The 13271-nt window shown below is 46.8% G+C and overlaps 1 protein-coding gene across 1 annotated transcript in view; it reads left to right on the top strand.

Annotated features, from left to right (window-relative positions):
• Positions 1 to 2353: 2353 nt before the first annotated feature.
• Positions 2354 to 13271, top strand: part of ARG2 (arginase 2) — a 36112-nt gene continuing 25194 nt past the window's right edge. The window contains exons 1-2 of the mRNA XM_084629888.1: positions 2354 to 2565; positions 3080 to 3152. Coding sequence (XP_084486014.1) covers positions 2449 to 2565; positions 3080 to 3152 — 190 coding nt within the window. The 5' untranslated portion in view covers positions 2354 to 2448. The remainder of the gene's footprint in view (positions 2566 to 3079; positions 3153 to 13271) is intronic.

Genomic DNA, 13271 nt, shown 5'->3' with positions numbered 1-13271 from the left:
TACCATTTGGCCTTTGGACTTAATAAAGGAATTTATGGTTAAATTAGTGTCTTATGTGTCCCGTATTAATAATAATAATTTCAGATACTATTAATAATTGCAGTGTGTAGGGAAACAGTGGGGTGGAACTGGTGGTCTGAAGAAACAATACAGAGGACCTCAACCTTGGGTGTGGCAGCAGGTGAAGCCTGGCACTAGCAGAAGACACTTGTACTGAATCACACTGTAATACAAGCAGCTGCTTTGAAAGATGGGCTGGAAGTCTGAAGAGGAAAAACTGTAAGGTGAGAGAAACTGGGGGAAGGAAATAATGGTGCAGAGAGACTGAAATAAGTTGAGAAAATTAATTAGTAAGAAATATGAGGAAGCTTTGGAGAGAGAATTAAAATAGAAAGAAATAAAGTGGAACCAACATAACAAATTTAAAGACGGGATGGGAGGGGACAGAGTAGTAACAGTGGAAAGGACTGATGGGGACTACTGAGGCCTTGGTCTACACTGGGGCGGGGGGATCAATCTTAAGTTACGCAACTTCAGCTGCGTGAATAACACAGCTGAAGTCGACGTACTTGGGTCGATTTACCGCAGTGAGTCGACTACTGCTGCTCCCCCATCCACTCTGCCGGCGCCTGTCGCCGAGCTGGAGTACAGGAGTTGAAGGGCGAGCGCTCGGGGGTTGATTTACTGCATCTAGACTAGACGCGATAAATTGACCCCTGCTGGATCGATTGCTGCCTGCTGATCCAGCAGGTAGTGTAGACATACCCTGAGATGGGAGTCCCAGGAGTTGGAAAGGGGGCAAGGAGAGAAAATTGAAGAACTAGAGGTGGTGGGGGACCAGTGGTGGGAGGGGAGAGAAATGATCTCCCAGGAGACCAGTAGGGGTAGAAATGGGAATGGTCAGGAAATAAAAAGGAAGAAAAATAGATGAAAGGAAATTGGATGATGAAAATGAGAGAAGGAAAGAGAAGGAAAAAAGCAAGAAATGATGCACACCTTTAAGGTTAGACATTGTTTTAATTTCTGGCCAAATTCATTTCTGGCTAACTCCCTTTTCCTTAACCCCATATTGGGCTCTACCATTGCTCTCCTTTCCTCAGTTAACTCTTTTGTGAAAAACTCTTCTCACCCAACTGGTACTCCAAACGGAAGTAAAGTGCAATGTTACCACCATGGTTCCTCTAAGGAGTAGAGAGCTGGGGAAAAAACAGGAAAGGGAAGTTATTTGTAAATCAAGTCTGGTCTATGCTACCTCTATGGGCATAACTATGTCGCTCAGGGGTGAGAAAAGTGCACATCCCTGAGCAATGTAGTTATACCTACCTATCTATAGATGGCGCTGTCGGCAATCCAGCTGACATAATTACTGGGAAGCGAATTAACTAAACCCGCTGGCCAGCTCTCTTCCCTGGGTGTAGAGCGTCTTCATTGAAGTGCTACAGCGATGCGGTGTTTTAAGTGTAGACGTGCCCTCCGTTAAGTATGGGAAAAGCAGAACAGCCCTGTTTGTTTGGAAACGGGGGTGTAAGCTAGCGAAGGGCCAGTGATACAGCATCCAGAGAAGTTTCCCCACGCTTAAAGCTAAGCTAGCCGGAGCGCATCATGCTTTAGGTGCTGCTGTCTCTAATGGCAGGAAGGAATGGGGGAGCCCAGGACGGCGGTAGGGCCGGGGGGAGACGTGGCCGCTGGAATGGGGCGGTTGGCGCAACGGGGGACACGGGCGGCTGGGCACGATCTAGTTACTGCACAGCGCCCATCAGCGGCCTCTCCGGCCACCTCCCAGCAGCGCATGATGCCGCGTGGCCGCGTCTGTCCTGGCTGAGTGTCACCCGTCCTGCCTTCGGCGGAGAAGGGTGTGGCAGCGGGGAGACGCGAGGCTGGCCAGGCCAATGGGCCTGGCGCGGGACCGGCGGGAGGTGGCCGCCGGTAGTGGCAGATCACAGCGCGGCGGGCCGCTGGCAGTGGGGTCGGGGCCCGGCCATTGGATCCAAGCGGCCCCAAAGGAGCGGGTCGCGAGAAGCCAGAACCCGGGCGGGGCTGCCCGGGGCAGAGGTAAGGGCTCAGCCCCTGAGAGGAGCCCAGCAGAGAGGCGCGTGACAGGTCCCCCCGCGGGCAGGGGCGGGCCTGGGTGGCGAGTCTCGGCGTTGACCTCCCGTGTGGGGGCGGGGCCGGTCTCTACACAGGGAGGGGGAGGGGACGCTCCTTGCTGGCCGGAAGAGCAGGTTGCCGGCAGGTTCGCAGCCGAGCGCACGCGCGGCGCACACCCCCGGGCGGCCGCGCTGCCATTGGCCCGCCGGGAAGGGACCTGGGGGTGTGTCCCGGGGCGGGGCTCCGCCCGCGTGGGGGCGGGGGGGAGCCAAGCCGGCTTCTGGCGCTGGTGGCTAGGGAGGTAGCGGCGCTCGCGCGCGGGTTAAAAGGGGCAGCGCGAGCAGCAAGCGGCTCAGCATCATGTCTCTGCGCAGCAGCTTCGCCCGGCTCCTGCGGAAGCAGGCGGACTCCGCGCTGCAGCTCCAGAAACCTGCCCACTCCGTGGCGCTGATCGGAGCCCCGTTCTCCAGGGGGCAGGTGAGCATCGCGGGGGAAGCAGGCGCCCCCCGAAGGGCGGGGGGGGGTGTGATAATGTGTCCCGACCCCAGGCGGCAGACGGGCTCGGAGGGACTCACGGCCGCGCATCGCAAAGGGACCGGCAGTCCCAGGCACCCGCAAGAGGCGCTCTGCGGCCGCGGGAGGGGGGAACCTGCCGTCCGGCCGGCAGTGATGGCGGGTCCCGGGGGCGGTGGGGGTCGTGCTCGGCTGGTCGCCGTAGCCGCATTGTCTCGCTGTCCCAGCGGGTTTCCCCAGGGTGGCCCCGGCTGCGGGGTCGGTTCTCTCCACGCTCCTGTGACACCGGAGGCACGCTGCCGCGCCCACGTGAAGCGGACCCGCGGCGCGCTGATGGCCGGTCGGGAAGGAAAATTACCCCCCCACACGCCCCCCGGGTCGGTTCGCGGCTCCGTGTGATTGCTGCGGCTCAATCGGTTTCTGTGAGCCCCGCGCCCCGCCCCGCAGTGGATCCTGACGGAGCCCCTTTGTCTTACAGAAGAGAAGAGGGGTGGACCACGGCCCCGCTGCCATCCGGAACGCGGGGCTGACGGAGCGGCTCTCCGGCTTGGGTAAGGGGTGGGCCTCGTGCAGCAGCGGCGGGGTGGAAAAGTGGCCCCTCGCTGACATGACTGGGGCCTTTAGGAGCCTGGGGTTACTGCACGTCCCTGTATCCCCCGTTCTCTTTGCCTTCGCGTGACTCATTTGGTTGAAACATGAATCAGCCATACACGCGGAGCTCTCCGCTGGAAGGGGTGGGCACCTTCCTGCCTAGGAAATGTCTCTGTCTGGTTCCTGTGAAGTAAGATGAATCATAAAACCCATAAAGCTCATGCTCAAATAAATTGGTTAGTCTCTAAGGTGCCACAAGTCCTCCTTTTCTTTTTGCATAAAACCCTGTATCTCTACTGGGCCAACAGCAGAGAGGCTGAGGATTGAATGGGTCATAGAGACTTGAAAGAAGCCTATATGCTCCTGTTAAAAATGTTTCTCTGTGGCTCAGAACTAACTTGCACAAAACAGACATCAATTGTGTGTATGTGCGTATTGGGCAGTTAAATGTATGACTGACAAATTTGCATGTGCATAAGGGAGGCTTTGGTCTACAGAAAATTGGGTGTGCCAGACCAAACAGCCAGTTTTTATGTGTGTAAATTTCAGGACACCATTCAGACACTACTTCTGAGAATGTAAGCAGCAAGGGCAAATCACTTAATTCATTTACTGCACTCCTTGAAATAATCAACTACTTAGCTCAGCCCTTTAATAATAATATGCTAGCCCTGTCCCCAAAAGGAGTCCAGAATTCTCTGAAGAAAACCTCAGGTTTTTGTCTCCAATCTTTCATCTAATTCTCGTCTTGCATTGAGAGGATATAGGAATAGTGCTATCTCAACAGAAAGAAAATGTGATCTTGCCTTGTTTGTTAGTGGGGCTGGCTATAAGCAAAAGCAAATGTTTGGTCTTGTGTAGTAGTCTCAACAATTTATGGCCCATTCCCTCCTAGCTTCAGAACCAGAGAAAACAAGTATCCTTGCTTTTTTTGTCAATGGCTGGATAAGAGGGTCAGGCAACTTGCAAGTCAAATACTAGACATGAATTCATGCTTGTGGTCTCAGTAGCTAGACTTGGCAGAATGTGACTTTTATTTAAAAACAAAACAAAACAAAAAAACTGATGGGTTGTTGTGCAAAACTGTGGGGTTTAAGCTCTGGGCTCCTCTCAGGGGCTTTTTAATTTTTTTAATTTAATCTTTCACATTTGTGGGAAATTATGGGGAGGATCAGACAATAATTAATGGTTTCAGAGTAGCAGCCGTGTTAGTCTGTATTCGCAAAAAGAAAAGGAGGACTTGTGGCACCTTAGAGACTAACCAATTTATTAGAGCATAAGCTTTCGTGAGCTACAGCTCACTTCCTCAGATGCATCTGAGGAAGTGAGCTGTAGCTCACGAAAGCTTATGCTCTAATAAATTGGTTAGTCTCTAAGGTGCCACAAGTCCTCCTTTTCTTTTTACAATAATTAATGACAGTAGACACGGATTCAAAATGCTAAAGCTTTGTTAACCATTAAAACAATTTGTCACCATCGCATGTCAAAATGTAGGAAGTAAATATCTTTAAATGAAACTCAAAGTACTTTGCAAGCAGTACTTTTCTTATTTTGCCTATTTGTAAATTTCTATTATGATTGATGGAATTTTTTTGTCAGTTTGTGTGTGTATGGTGACATTATGCAGTGTTGTAGCTGTGTTGATCCCAAGATATTAGACAAGGTGGGCGAAGTAATATCTTTTATTGGACCAGTTGGTGTGAGACAAGCTTTTGAGTTTATGCAGTGCTATTCTTCAGGTCTGGTAAAGGTACTCAAATGTTACAGCTAAATAGGAGGTGGAACAGATTGTTTAGCATAAGTATTGAACACATTTCAAGGGACCATTCACAGTGAAGTGGCCCATTAACGCCCTCCAGTCATAGGGGCTGGGCTTGGATTGTGGAGCTGAGTGTCACTCCCTTCCCGCCCTTAATGGGGGCTGACCAGGACCCCAAAGGTGTCCCCCCCCCCCACAATGTTTCTCCATGCCCTCCAAGGGGGGTGCACTCCACAAACTGGGGACCTCTGATCTATAGTTTATAAAGCTGGCTGTATTCCTTGGGACTGTGTGTGTGCGGGTGGAATGGCGCACAGGGTCAGACCTTAAAGGGTTAATTCATGATGCCTGCATGTAAATCCTATTGATACTAATTGCATATAAGTGTATGCATGGAGGGGAAATTAATGCCTTAATCACCAGGAAGCTATATCTTCATCTCCCCAACATGGAGTCCTAGTCAGGCAGATGACGATGTTCAGCAGATTCTAGTATACAGGTTTTAGTATACCCTATTCTTCCCCACTCCTTATGATTTAGTAGCTAAAAGCTTCCAGCCTGCACTGCTTAGTGTGTATAAATGAGTTGTCTGGTACCACCTCACTCCACGCTCACCTTTTGCATCATGCAGAGCCTCTGGGTAGGTCACAACATAGCCTTTGGCCATATCATGATAGAAAAATGATTGATGGCTGAGGCATCCTGAAATAAAAAGTGCGTCTGGAGAGCCTTAAATTATCTAAAATCTCTGAAACTCAAAAGTTACCAGATATAAAAGGAGGATATAATACTCAAGGGGGATTAGGCAGTTCTTTATAGTTTATCTGGCAAGTGACTGCAAAATTCTTTGACCAATCAGTTAGTTAACTATGGGGTCGTCTTCAAATAGCAAAGGTCTAATAATTCAGTTTTGTTAAGGGGTTGTACCAAATCAAACCTGAATAGAAATGTTTCCATGACCTTGACAACCAAAACTTCTTCTGTTTGCAGCATTTTTGTTTTTGTTTCGGTTTGTGGGTCATCCCCTCTTCCCTCCCCCCTCCCCATTTTCAGGGGAAGGGATATCTGATTATTTTGACACTGGAAATGCTATCTTTTTGTGACAGTAAAAATTAAAAGTGAAATTGACAAAGTGTAGTTTTGTGCCCAAGTCATATGGGGGAAAAAAACAAAATAAAATAATAAATAAATGAATAAAAGGTGGAGAAAAAATTCCAGGCCCAGATCCTCAAAGATCCTCTAATTTGTATTGATTTCAATAGGAGTCAGGAGCTTAAATACCTTTTGGGGATCTGGGCCTCAGTGTTTACTAACTCAAAATATCAGTAAAGCAGGGGAAGGGCTTAATTTTTTTTTGTTTGTCCCTTTAAATATTAAAAATTTTCAAGGTCTTCTCATCTTTTGTTGCTAAAATGCACTTTTTCCAGCACTGATATGAGTTGCTGCTTTTCTATTCATGTCTGTTGTTGTCTTAATGGTTTATTGCTGCTTAAATTTCTGCAGCTCTGTTGATGAATGGGGTCAGGTGGTGTATGGATTGCTTTCGACTCTGCCAGAAGGGGCCCTCACTGACAAGCAATGACAGACTCAGCCAGCATCCACACGGGAGAGTTTTATATGGTAGGGACAGCCTATTGCATTATGGCATAGAAGGTTAGGGAGGAAGTTACTGAGCAAGAGTGTGCTTTGTGTGTGGCTATTGTCCAATGAGGAATAAGATTGAAATTCAATAAAGAATGTTTTATTTTTCCCCTTAGCCTGGCAGGAGAGCTCCAAATATACAATATTGCTATAGTTTCCCATCTCCCCTCCCTCCCAGTGCTCTGAAGTGTCGCTGAAACCACAGCTATTTCCTTTTTCTTTTTATTCATTTACATCTTTCTAATGTCACATTAGATAATAAAGTGAATTTGAAACAGCTGTTGTGTGCACAACACTGTTGGTTATGACTAATCTAATTTTCTGGACCTAAATTCCACTATTAAACTCCTGATTCCCAGCAAAGCAAATGAGTGAACAAAGCCACTGAAAACCTTTTCCAAGATCTTAAGACTCTGTCAAAGCAACTAAGTGACTTCCCCCTCCCCCACTGTTGGTCTTTAGGTGGGAGGAGGGAGGTAATATTGTGAGACTGAGTAGCTCCTTAAAGAGATGTAATATTTTATTGACATGTTCAAGGTCAGAGAATATCAGCTTCACATTAATGCAGTTTTTGAAGCACTCAACATTCATTGCATGTCCATAGTACATTCACCCCTGTATTGCCCCTTTTACATCTCACCCTCAGTAATGGATATTTTTGGGAGGGAATTTGCAATCCCTGCCTTCTGCCCTAACCTTCCCCCCCCAGATCATCTGGACATTGTACTTCTCTCTCCCCCAATCCCCCCTCGCATAATTTTCTGAACTTCCTTCCAATGAAGTCCTGAGCTGCCCCTTTCTTTCCCTTCACTCTGAGGTCACTACAGCAAGGGTTGCTGTTGGTATTGCTGTCGTCTAGCTGGCTGGGGCACGCACTGCTTCTCAGCTGCTCAGTTGTGCTCTTACTGAGAGAGAGGGATGGAGCCAAGAGGCAGAGAACATCCCAGTCTTACACAACTTGTCTGAGATGAGTCTGAGCCCCTAACCTGCCTTTCACCCTCCTAGCAACAGCAAAGAACAGCCTCCAGCAAAGACTTAAATAGATTTCCTGGGGTCTGGCTAATGCACCAGAATCCTGAGCCAAAAACTGTAGGTGAGGGAAGTTTAGTCCTTCTTTATGTTACCAATAACTAGGCTTGGCACAACTTGTTTTTTTGTTTTATAACTTTGATAGATGTTTGGGCTTTTTATTCATTTTTTACAATTATTGATTTAAATTTTCAAAAAAAAAAGTTTCAAAAAAGTTGCACAAAATTATGGGATTTCAGCATTCATTTTTATGTTAAAAATTTTCATAGTTGCTGAAAATTATTTGGCAGTGAGATTCAAAAAGTTAAAAGCTTTATACCTGTTAAAACACATACTGTCGACATCACATGTCTAACTATACAAAGAAAGTAACCCTAAATCAACAGATCCTACCTGTTTTTAGTGTTCACTAATCTATTTGTAACAAGCCTAATTCAAAAGCCACTGGATTTTTGACTATAATAAGCTCTCAAGCATCATTTTTCTTTCTTTGTCTCTGTAAATTTCAGTTATTACTGATGAAGATTTTCATCCCTTTGTGTGTGGATGGTGAAATTGATATTTATTGACATCTACTGATAATCTTATCCTTCTAAGTTTGCTACTAACCCCTGAGACTGACAAAATTTTAAAATCTAATTGGCCAAGTTTGTGAGGCCTTATGCTCAACTTGATGTCATTCTCTGTCTGAGCTGTGCTCATCCTCCCACTGAAAATTATAGTACTGACACCCTGAATTTCTTATCTTCCAGACAGAAAGAAAATAAATAAGAATGGTGATGGGGAAAGGCTGTGGGGGGAGGGGGGTCCTGGCATGGTGGGGAAGGGGGTTGCAGAGAGTCCCTGCAATAGATGGAGATGGAAGCATGGCTTGTGGGGTGGTGGGAAGGAGCCCCTGGTGTATACAGTGGGTTTGGCCTACAAAAGCAATGTGGTGGTGGACACTTACTGTAACTTTCGCTGTTAATGTTGTCTGTCCATGCTGACTGAAGTGCAGAAAAGTAAACAGCAGGCTTGGACTGGCCTACAGTGATATTTCTTGAGGCCTCAGGACTTGGAGGCCCTTGACCTCTCCAATCAGTTGCAGGTGAAGTACAGACTCTCAACAAACTGAAATCCACAGATCCCCTTGGCAATGGCATTAGCAGTCCCCTTTTCTAACAGAGGAGAAGACCCTCCTCAGACCTTAGAAGTGGTAGATAACCTCAGCTTGAGCTAACACTGCCCTGATCACCCTGGGGGGCACCTCTTTTGTCCTTGCAATGAAGGCTCTTGTGTCCTCGTCTGCCCCTGCCTAGTTCTTGTGTGCTGACTAATACAGTGGTATGCTATTTGGGTCCCCAGACCACAGGAGATCCGGGTGTGATTTTTTTAAACACAAAAACAACTTACTGAAGTTTAAAGATGTGCCTGAGCTGCAGAGTTTGGTGGCCGGATGTGGGTTTTTGGTTTGGCTTGCTAAAAGGGACGATTAGCTGTGAAGTTTGGATCTGGATCCAACCTCCCAGTTCAGCTGACTAGATGAGAGGGGGACATAATGTCATGGAGGGCTAATGGACTGGCTTGTGGGGGTAGAGGGAAACTTGCCAAGAGAGGGTGCTATGATGTTGGGTCCTTCACTCCTGTAGTAGCAGTGTTTCATTCTTGTAAGGCTCAAGAGCTCTACATGGCAGCTCAAAGCTCTCTAGGAGTAGAGCTCTGCTCTGGCTGTGCAGGAGCAACATAGTAGGGAGAAGGCAGCTGCTGTCAGAGCTGATTAACCTAAAAGGGAGGAGCTCTACTCCTTTGTGACTTAGAAGCCTCTAAGGCAGCTACCACCACCTGCTTCTCCAAAACAGCAAGTCGGCCTTTCTGCCCCCACACTCCAAGCTCTAAGAGGAGGTTCACAGAATGTCGTCTCCTTGCTACCATAATGTATCATGGAGCTTCCTCTGGATGCCCACTGAAGGGGCTGCAAAACTTTTAACTGCAGATGTTGTTACTACTCATTATGTGCTAAGAGCTGGGCAATCAATTCTTGGTGAAGTGAATTACTGCAGGTGTCAGACTTACAGCAGTTTCAGGCTTGGGCCCACTCTTCTCATCGGCAACCCATGTATTCAAGAGATGATTAGGCTATTGAATAAGAGTCTGACTCTCTGGCCTGGAGTCCATTGAAACAAGCTCCCACCCATTCCATTTAGACATCACCTGAATTCAGTTTGGTCATGGGGCATATGCAGATGCCAAGTGGAATGTTTAATACCAAATTCCCAGTTGGATTTACATGTAATGTATCATAAACCTAGATCCTATCTCAGCCATCTCCCTTCAAGGCTCAGTCCATTAAAGCTCTTTCAACCTTTCCATGTTTCCAGGGCCAATGAAAAAATCAAATCCTGCCATTTATAAGGATTTCTTAAAAATATGAGCTTCTGGTTTCATCTGTAAATCTCCCAAGGTGTATCCACACTAGCCTCTTTTCTCATATTTTCCACTATTACTAACGCTTGTGCAGTGACTGCTGGAGCACTTGTGTAGACAAAGTTATAGGTAACTGCTAGCATTTTAATCAGTGTGTCATCTATTATGTACTTTGTGGGTCTAGACCAATGGTCCCCAAACTGTGGGACATGCCCTCCTAGGGGGGCACAGAGGAATATTCAGGGGTAGGGGGAGCACAGCAGGGCCTGGGCCAGTCCCCACAGGGTGTGGGGCACTGGGGAGGGAGCCCAGTCCAGCCCCGCCCCCAGTTCTGCTCCAGCCCCGCCCCCAGCCATGGTCCAGGCCATGGCCCCGACTGCAGCTCCACTCCTGGTCCCAGTCCAGCCTCAGCTCCCTCCCCCAGCCTTGGGCCTGGGCCCCAGACCAAACCCACCCCCAGCCTTGGCCCCCTTACCCTGACTGCGCCCAATCCCCCAGGAGCCACAACCCTGCTCCCAGCCCTGGATCCTGGGGTGGGGGGGAGGGGCCGCAATGTGAAAAGTTTGGGGACCATTGATCTAGACTACAGAGGGGTTAAAGATGCTGGTCGGCACCATTCCCTTTTGTTCTCACCCATTGATAGCACCAGGGGAGCAGCGTCTATGTTAGCAGTGATGGGAAATATTTTCAGAAAAGCCCACTCTGGACAAAGGTCCCCAGTGTAATCTAATGTCCTGTGATCATTTCACCTGCCCTACAAAACAAAATAGTGTGAGCACTCTTCTCCAACATGCTGTTGATACTAGACAGCTTTGCCATTTTAACTACACCGGCATAATTAGTGTGGGGGAAAAAACCCGAGTGTAGGTAGTAATACCAGTATAAAGGTGCTTATATCAGTATACTTTAGTTTGCTTCCCGAACTGGAGTAAGTTATACTAGTGTAAGCACCTGTTAAATCCACACTAGGGTTTGTAGCGGTGTATCTGCATCAGTAATAAATAAATCACACACACACACCCCTGCCCCCAACAGACCTGATTATACTAGTACAACTTTCAAGCATAGACCAGCCTGAAGTGGTATTAACTTCAAAGGCTAGTTACAACCTATGAAGATGCCAACAATCAAAGTACAAACACTCAGCTTGGAGTCTGGACACTCATTAAATAATCAGCTGTCTGCTCCATAGCCCTCTTTATTACTGGGAGAGACTCTTTACTTGTTCTTTGAAGTGAGACTTTCCTGTCACATGTCCTTTTTTGGGAAATTGAAAATTCTCTGCCTCGTGATCCTTGGAATGTGCCCCCTTAGGTTTTGTCAAATCTGCAACAGTTTAACTTGATCTGTTTAAAAATCATTACAGTGCACTCGATCACAGTGTGGATGCTCTTAATCCAATTTAAACCATTAAATCAATTTAAGCTAAATTGATGTAAAACAGGAACCTTTATTTCCTAACTCTTCCTCTTGTGTGTCCATCCCCCTCTCCTTTTCTTCCCACCCCCAGTTTTACTAAGATGACATAAGGCCCTGGAGTCAAAGAACAGAGAGCTTTGTTTTTCTTTCATCTCAAAGCACTTAACAATTTTTATGTATATGTGGATCCATGGCTAAAATTCAGCCACCTCTGAGATAGAAGGGAAGAATAGGGTTTCTAGTTCGAACTACATATGGGGTTGATGCGGGGGCAGAATTTAGTTATCTGAACTGGATTTTGGTATATTCCTTTGTTTGTTTTTTAGGTGCCATGGAATCTTTAACAACCATTTTGTTGGTTGAGACATTGGTTTTGCCTCTCCTCTGAAGGACATGAGATCTGAAAAAGCTTGAAATTTGCAGTTTTTTCAGGAACCCATAGTGTGGTGTTTTTGGGTGGAAGAAGCAACTTTTAGTGGTAAAACCATCAGGCAAAATATCAGGAATTTGGCACCCAAATCAGCTATCAAAAAGCTAACTCTACCCCCCCCCCCCCCGGCCCCCAAAATGAAGTGATCTGGTAATGCTGAGTTGTCTCTTCCCTCATGAGTCTTTTGGAAGTGCTATTAGTGTCCGAAGGAATTGGGGAAAGCAATGATTCATTCCTGCTTTTTATTTTTCTTTACCTACCTGGGAAAATCAATGTTATCTCATGTAATGGTAAAGAACAGTGAGCTTGTTACTGGGGAGAGATTCATTATAGTGGGACCTGATGTGGTTAGGAACATGCTGCTTTGCTGGCTTTAAGCTCATTGTGGGTTTGAAGGAAATTGGAAATGTAAGTGAGGGAAGATTCTAACGCTGGGGCTTGGACACCCAGAGAAGACCATAAAGGGTTCAATAACATGGGAAACTTGGGAAAGCGGTAAAATAATGTCAGAATAGTTATAATAAATACAAATTCACATTCTCTGGCTTCTGGCCACCTTCCAGGAATTCCTGGAACTGGCTACCCAAGTATCTGGATTTGCCAGTTACAGGGCTTGTGCAGCACAGTAACGTTGTCATGTTATGTTACAACACATTGAGGTTGCATCAGAATATCCTGTTCTGATGCAACTCTACAATGTAAATGTTTCCCAAGCCTAGAAACTGATTTTTTGGGGCACCCATTAATGTCTGAGGGCCCAGACCCCGTGGGACACTGACTGACATGGGAGGGATATGCAGACGAGGGAGGTTGGGGAAATGTGATGAGCTGGGAAATGTCCCGGTTTGTGGACAACCTTGAGAGCACTGAGTTTGAATGGTAGTTGACTGTTTTGGTTTTGTGGGTGGGCAGAAGATAGAGATCATCTAGTGTTAAAACAGATTAAAGAAATGTTTTCTTGGCGCTAAATCTCATAAGATGTGCAGAGAAGTAGGGTGAGGGTGTCCGGGTGTGAAATACAATAGATGAGACAGCCCTATTAAACCATTCAGTGCATCTTCTTGTCAATGCTTGTGTGTGTATGTATATGTATATAAATAAAATAAAAAAAATCACTGGGTGGTTTGTTTTTTTGTTTTTTTTCAGCCTAGTGTTAAATTTATCGCGCTCTGATCCTTCTCCAGTAGGAGACTATTCCACAGCTTAGGAAGTCTTAGAAGCAGCAATGTCTCCTGCTGCCATTCTGCCCTCTTGCTTCAGAGCTGATCACACAATCCCCAGATGTTGTACACTTGCGTGTCCTAGAGTCACATCTATACAGAAGACAGCATCTCCTAACCCTCCTGTCAATAGGGGAGACTTTTCTCTGCTTAGCCTAGTGGATTAAAACTGCTTCAC

Source organism: Lepidochelys olivacea, assembly GCF_965140295.1.
Source record: "Lepidochelys olivacea isolate rLepOli2 genome assembly, chromosome: 6".
Classification (NCBI taxonomy): domain Eukaryota; kingdom Metazoa; phylum Chordata; order Testudines; family Cheloniidae; genus Lepidochelys; species Lepidochelys olivacea.
Note: the sequence above shows the minus strand (reverse complement) of the source record. Positions and strands in the feature narration are given on the sequence as shown.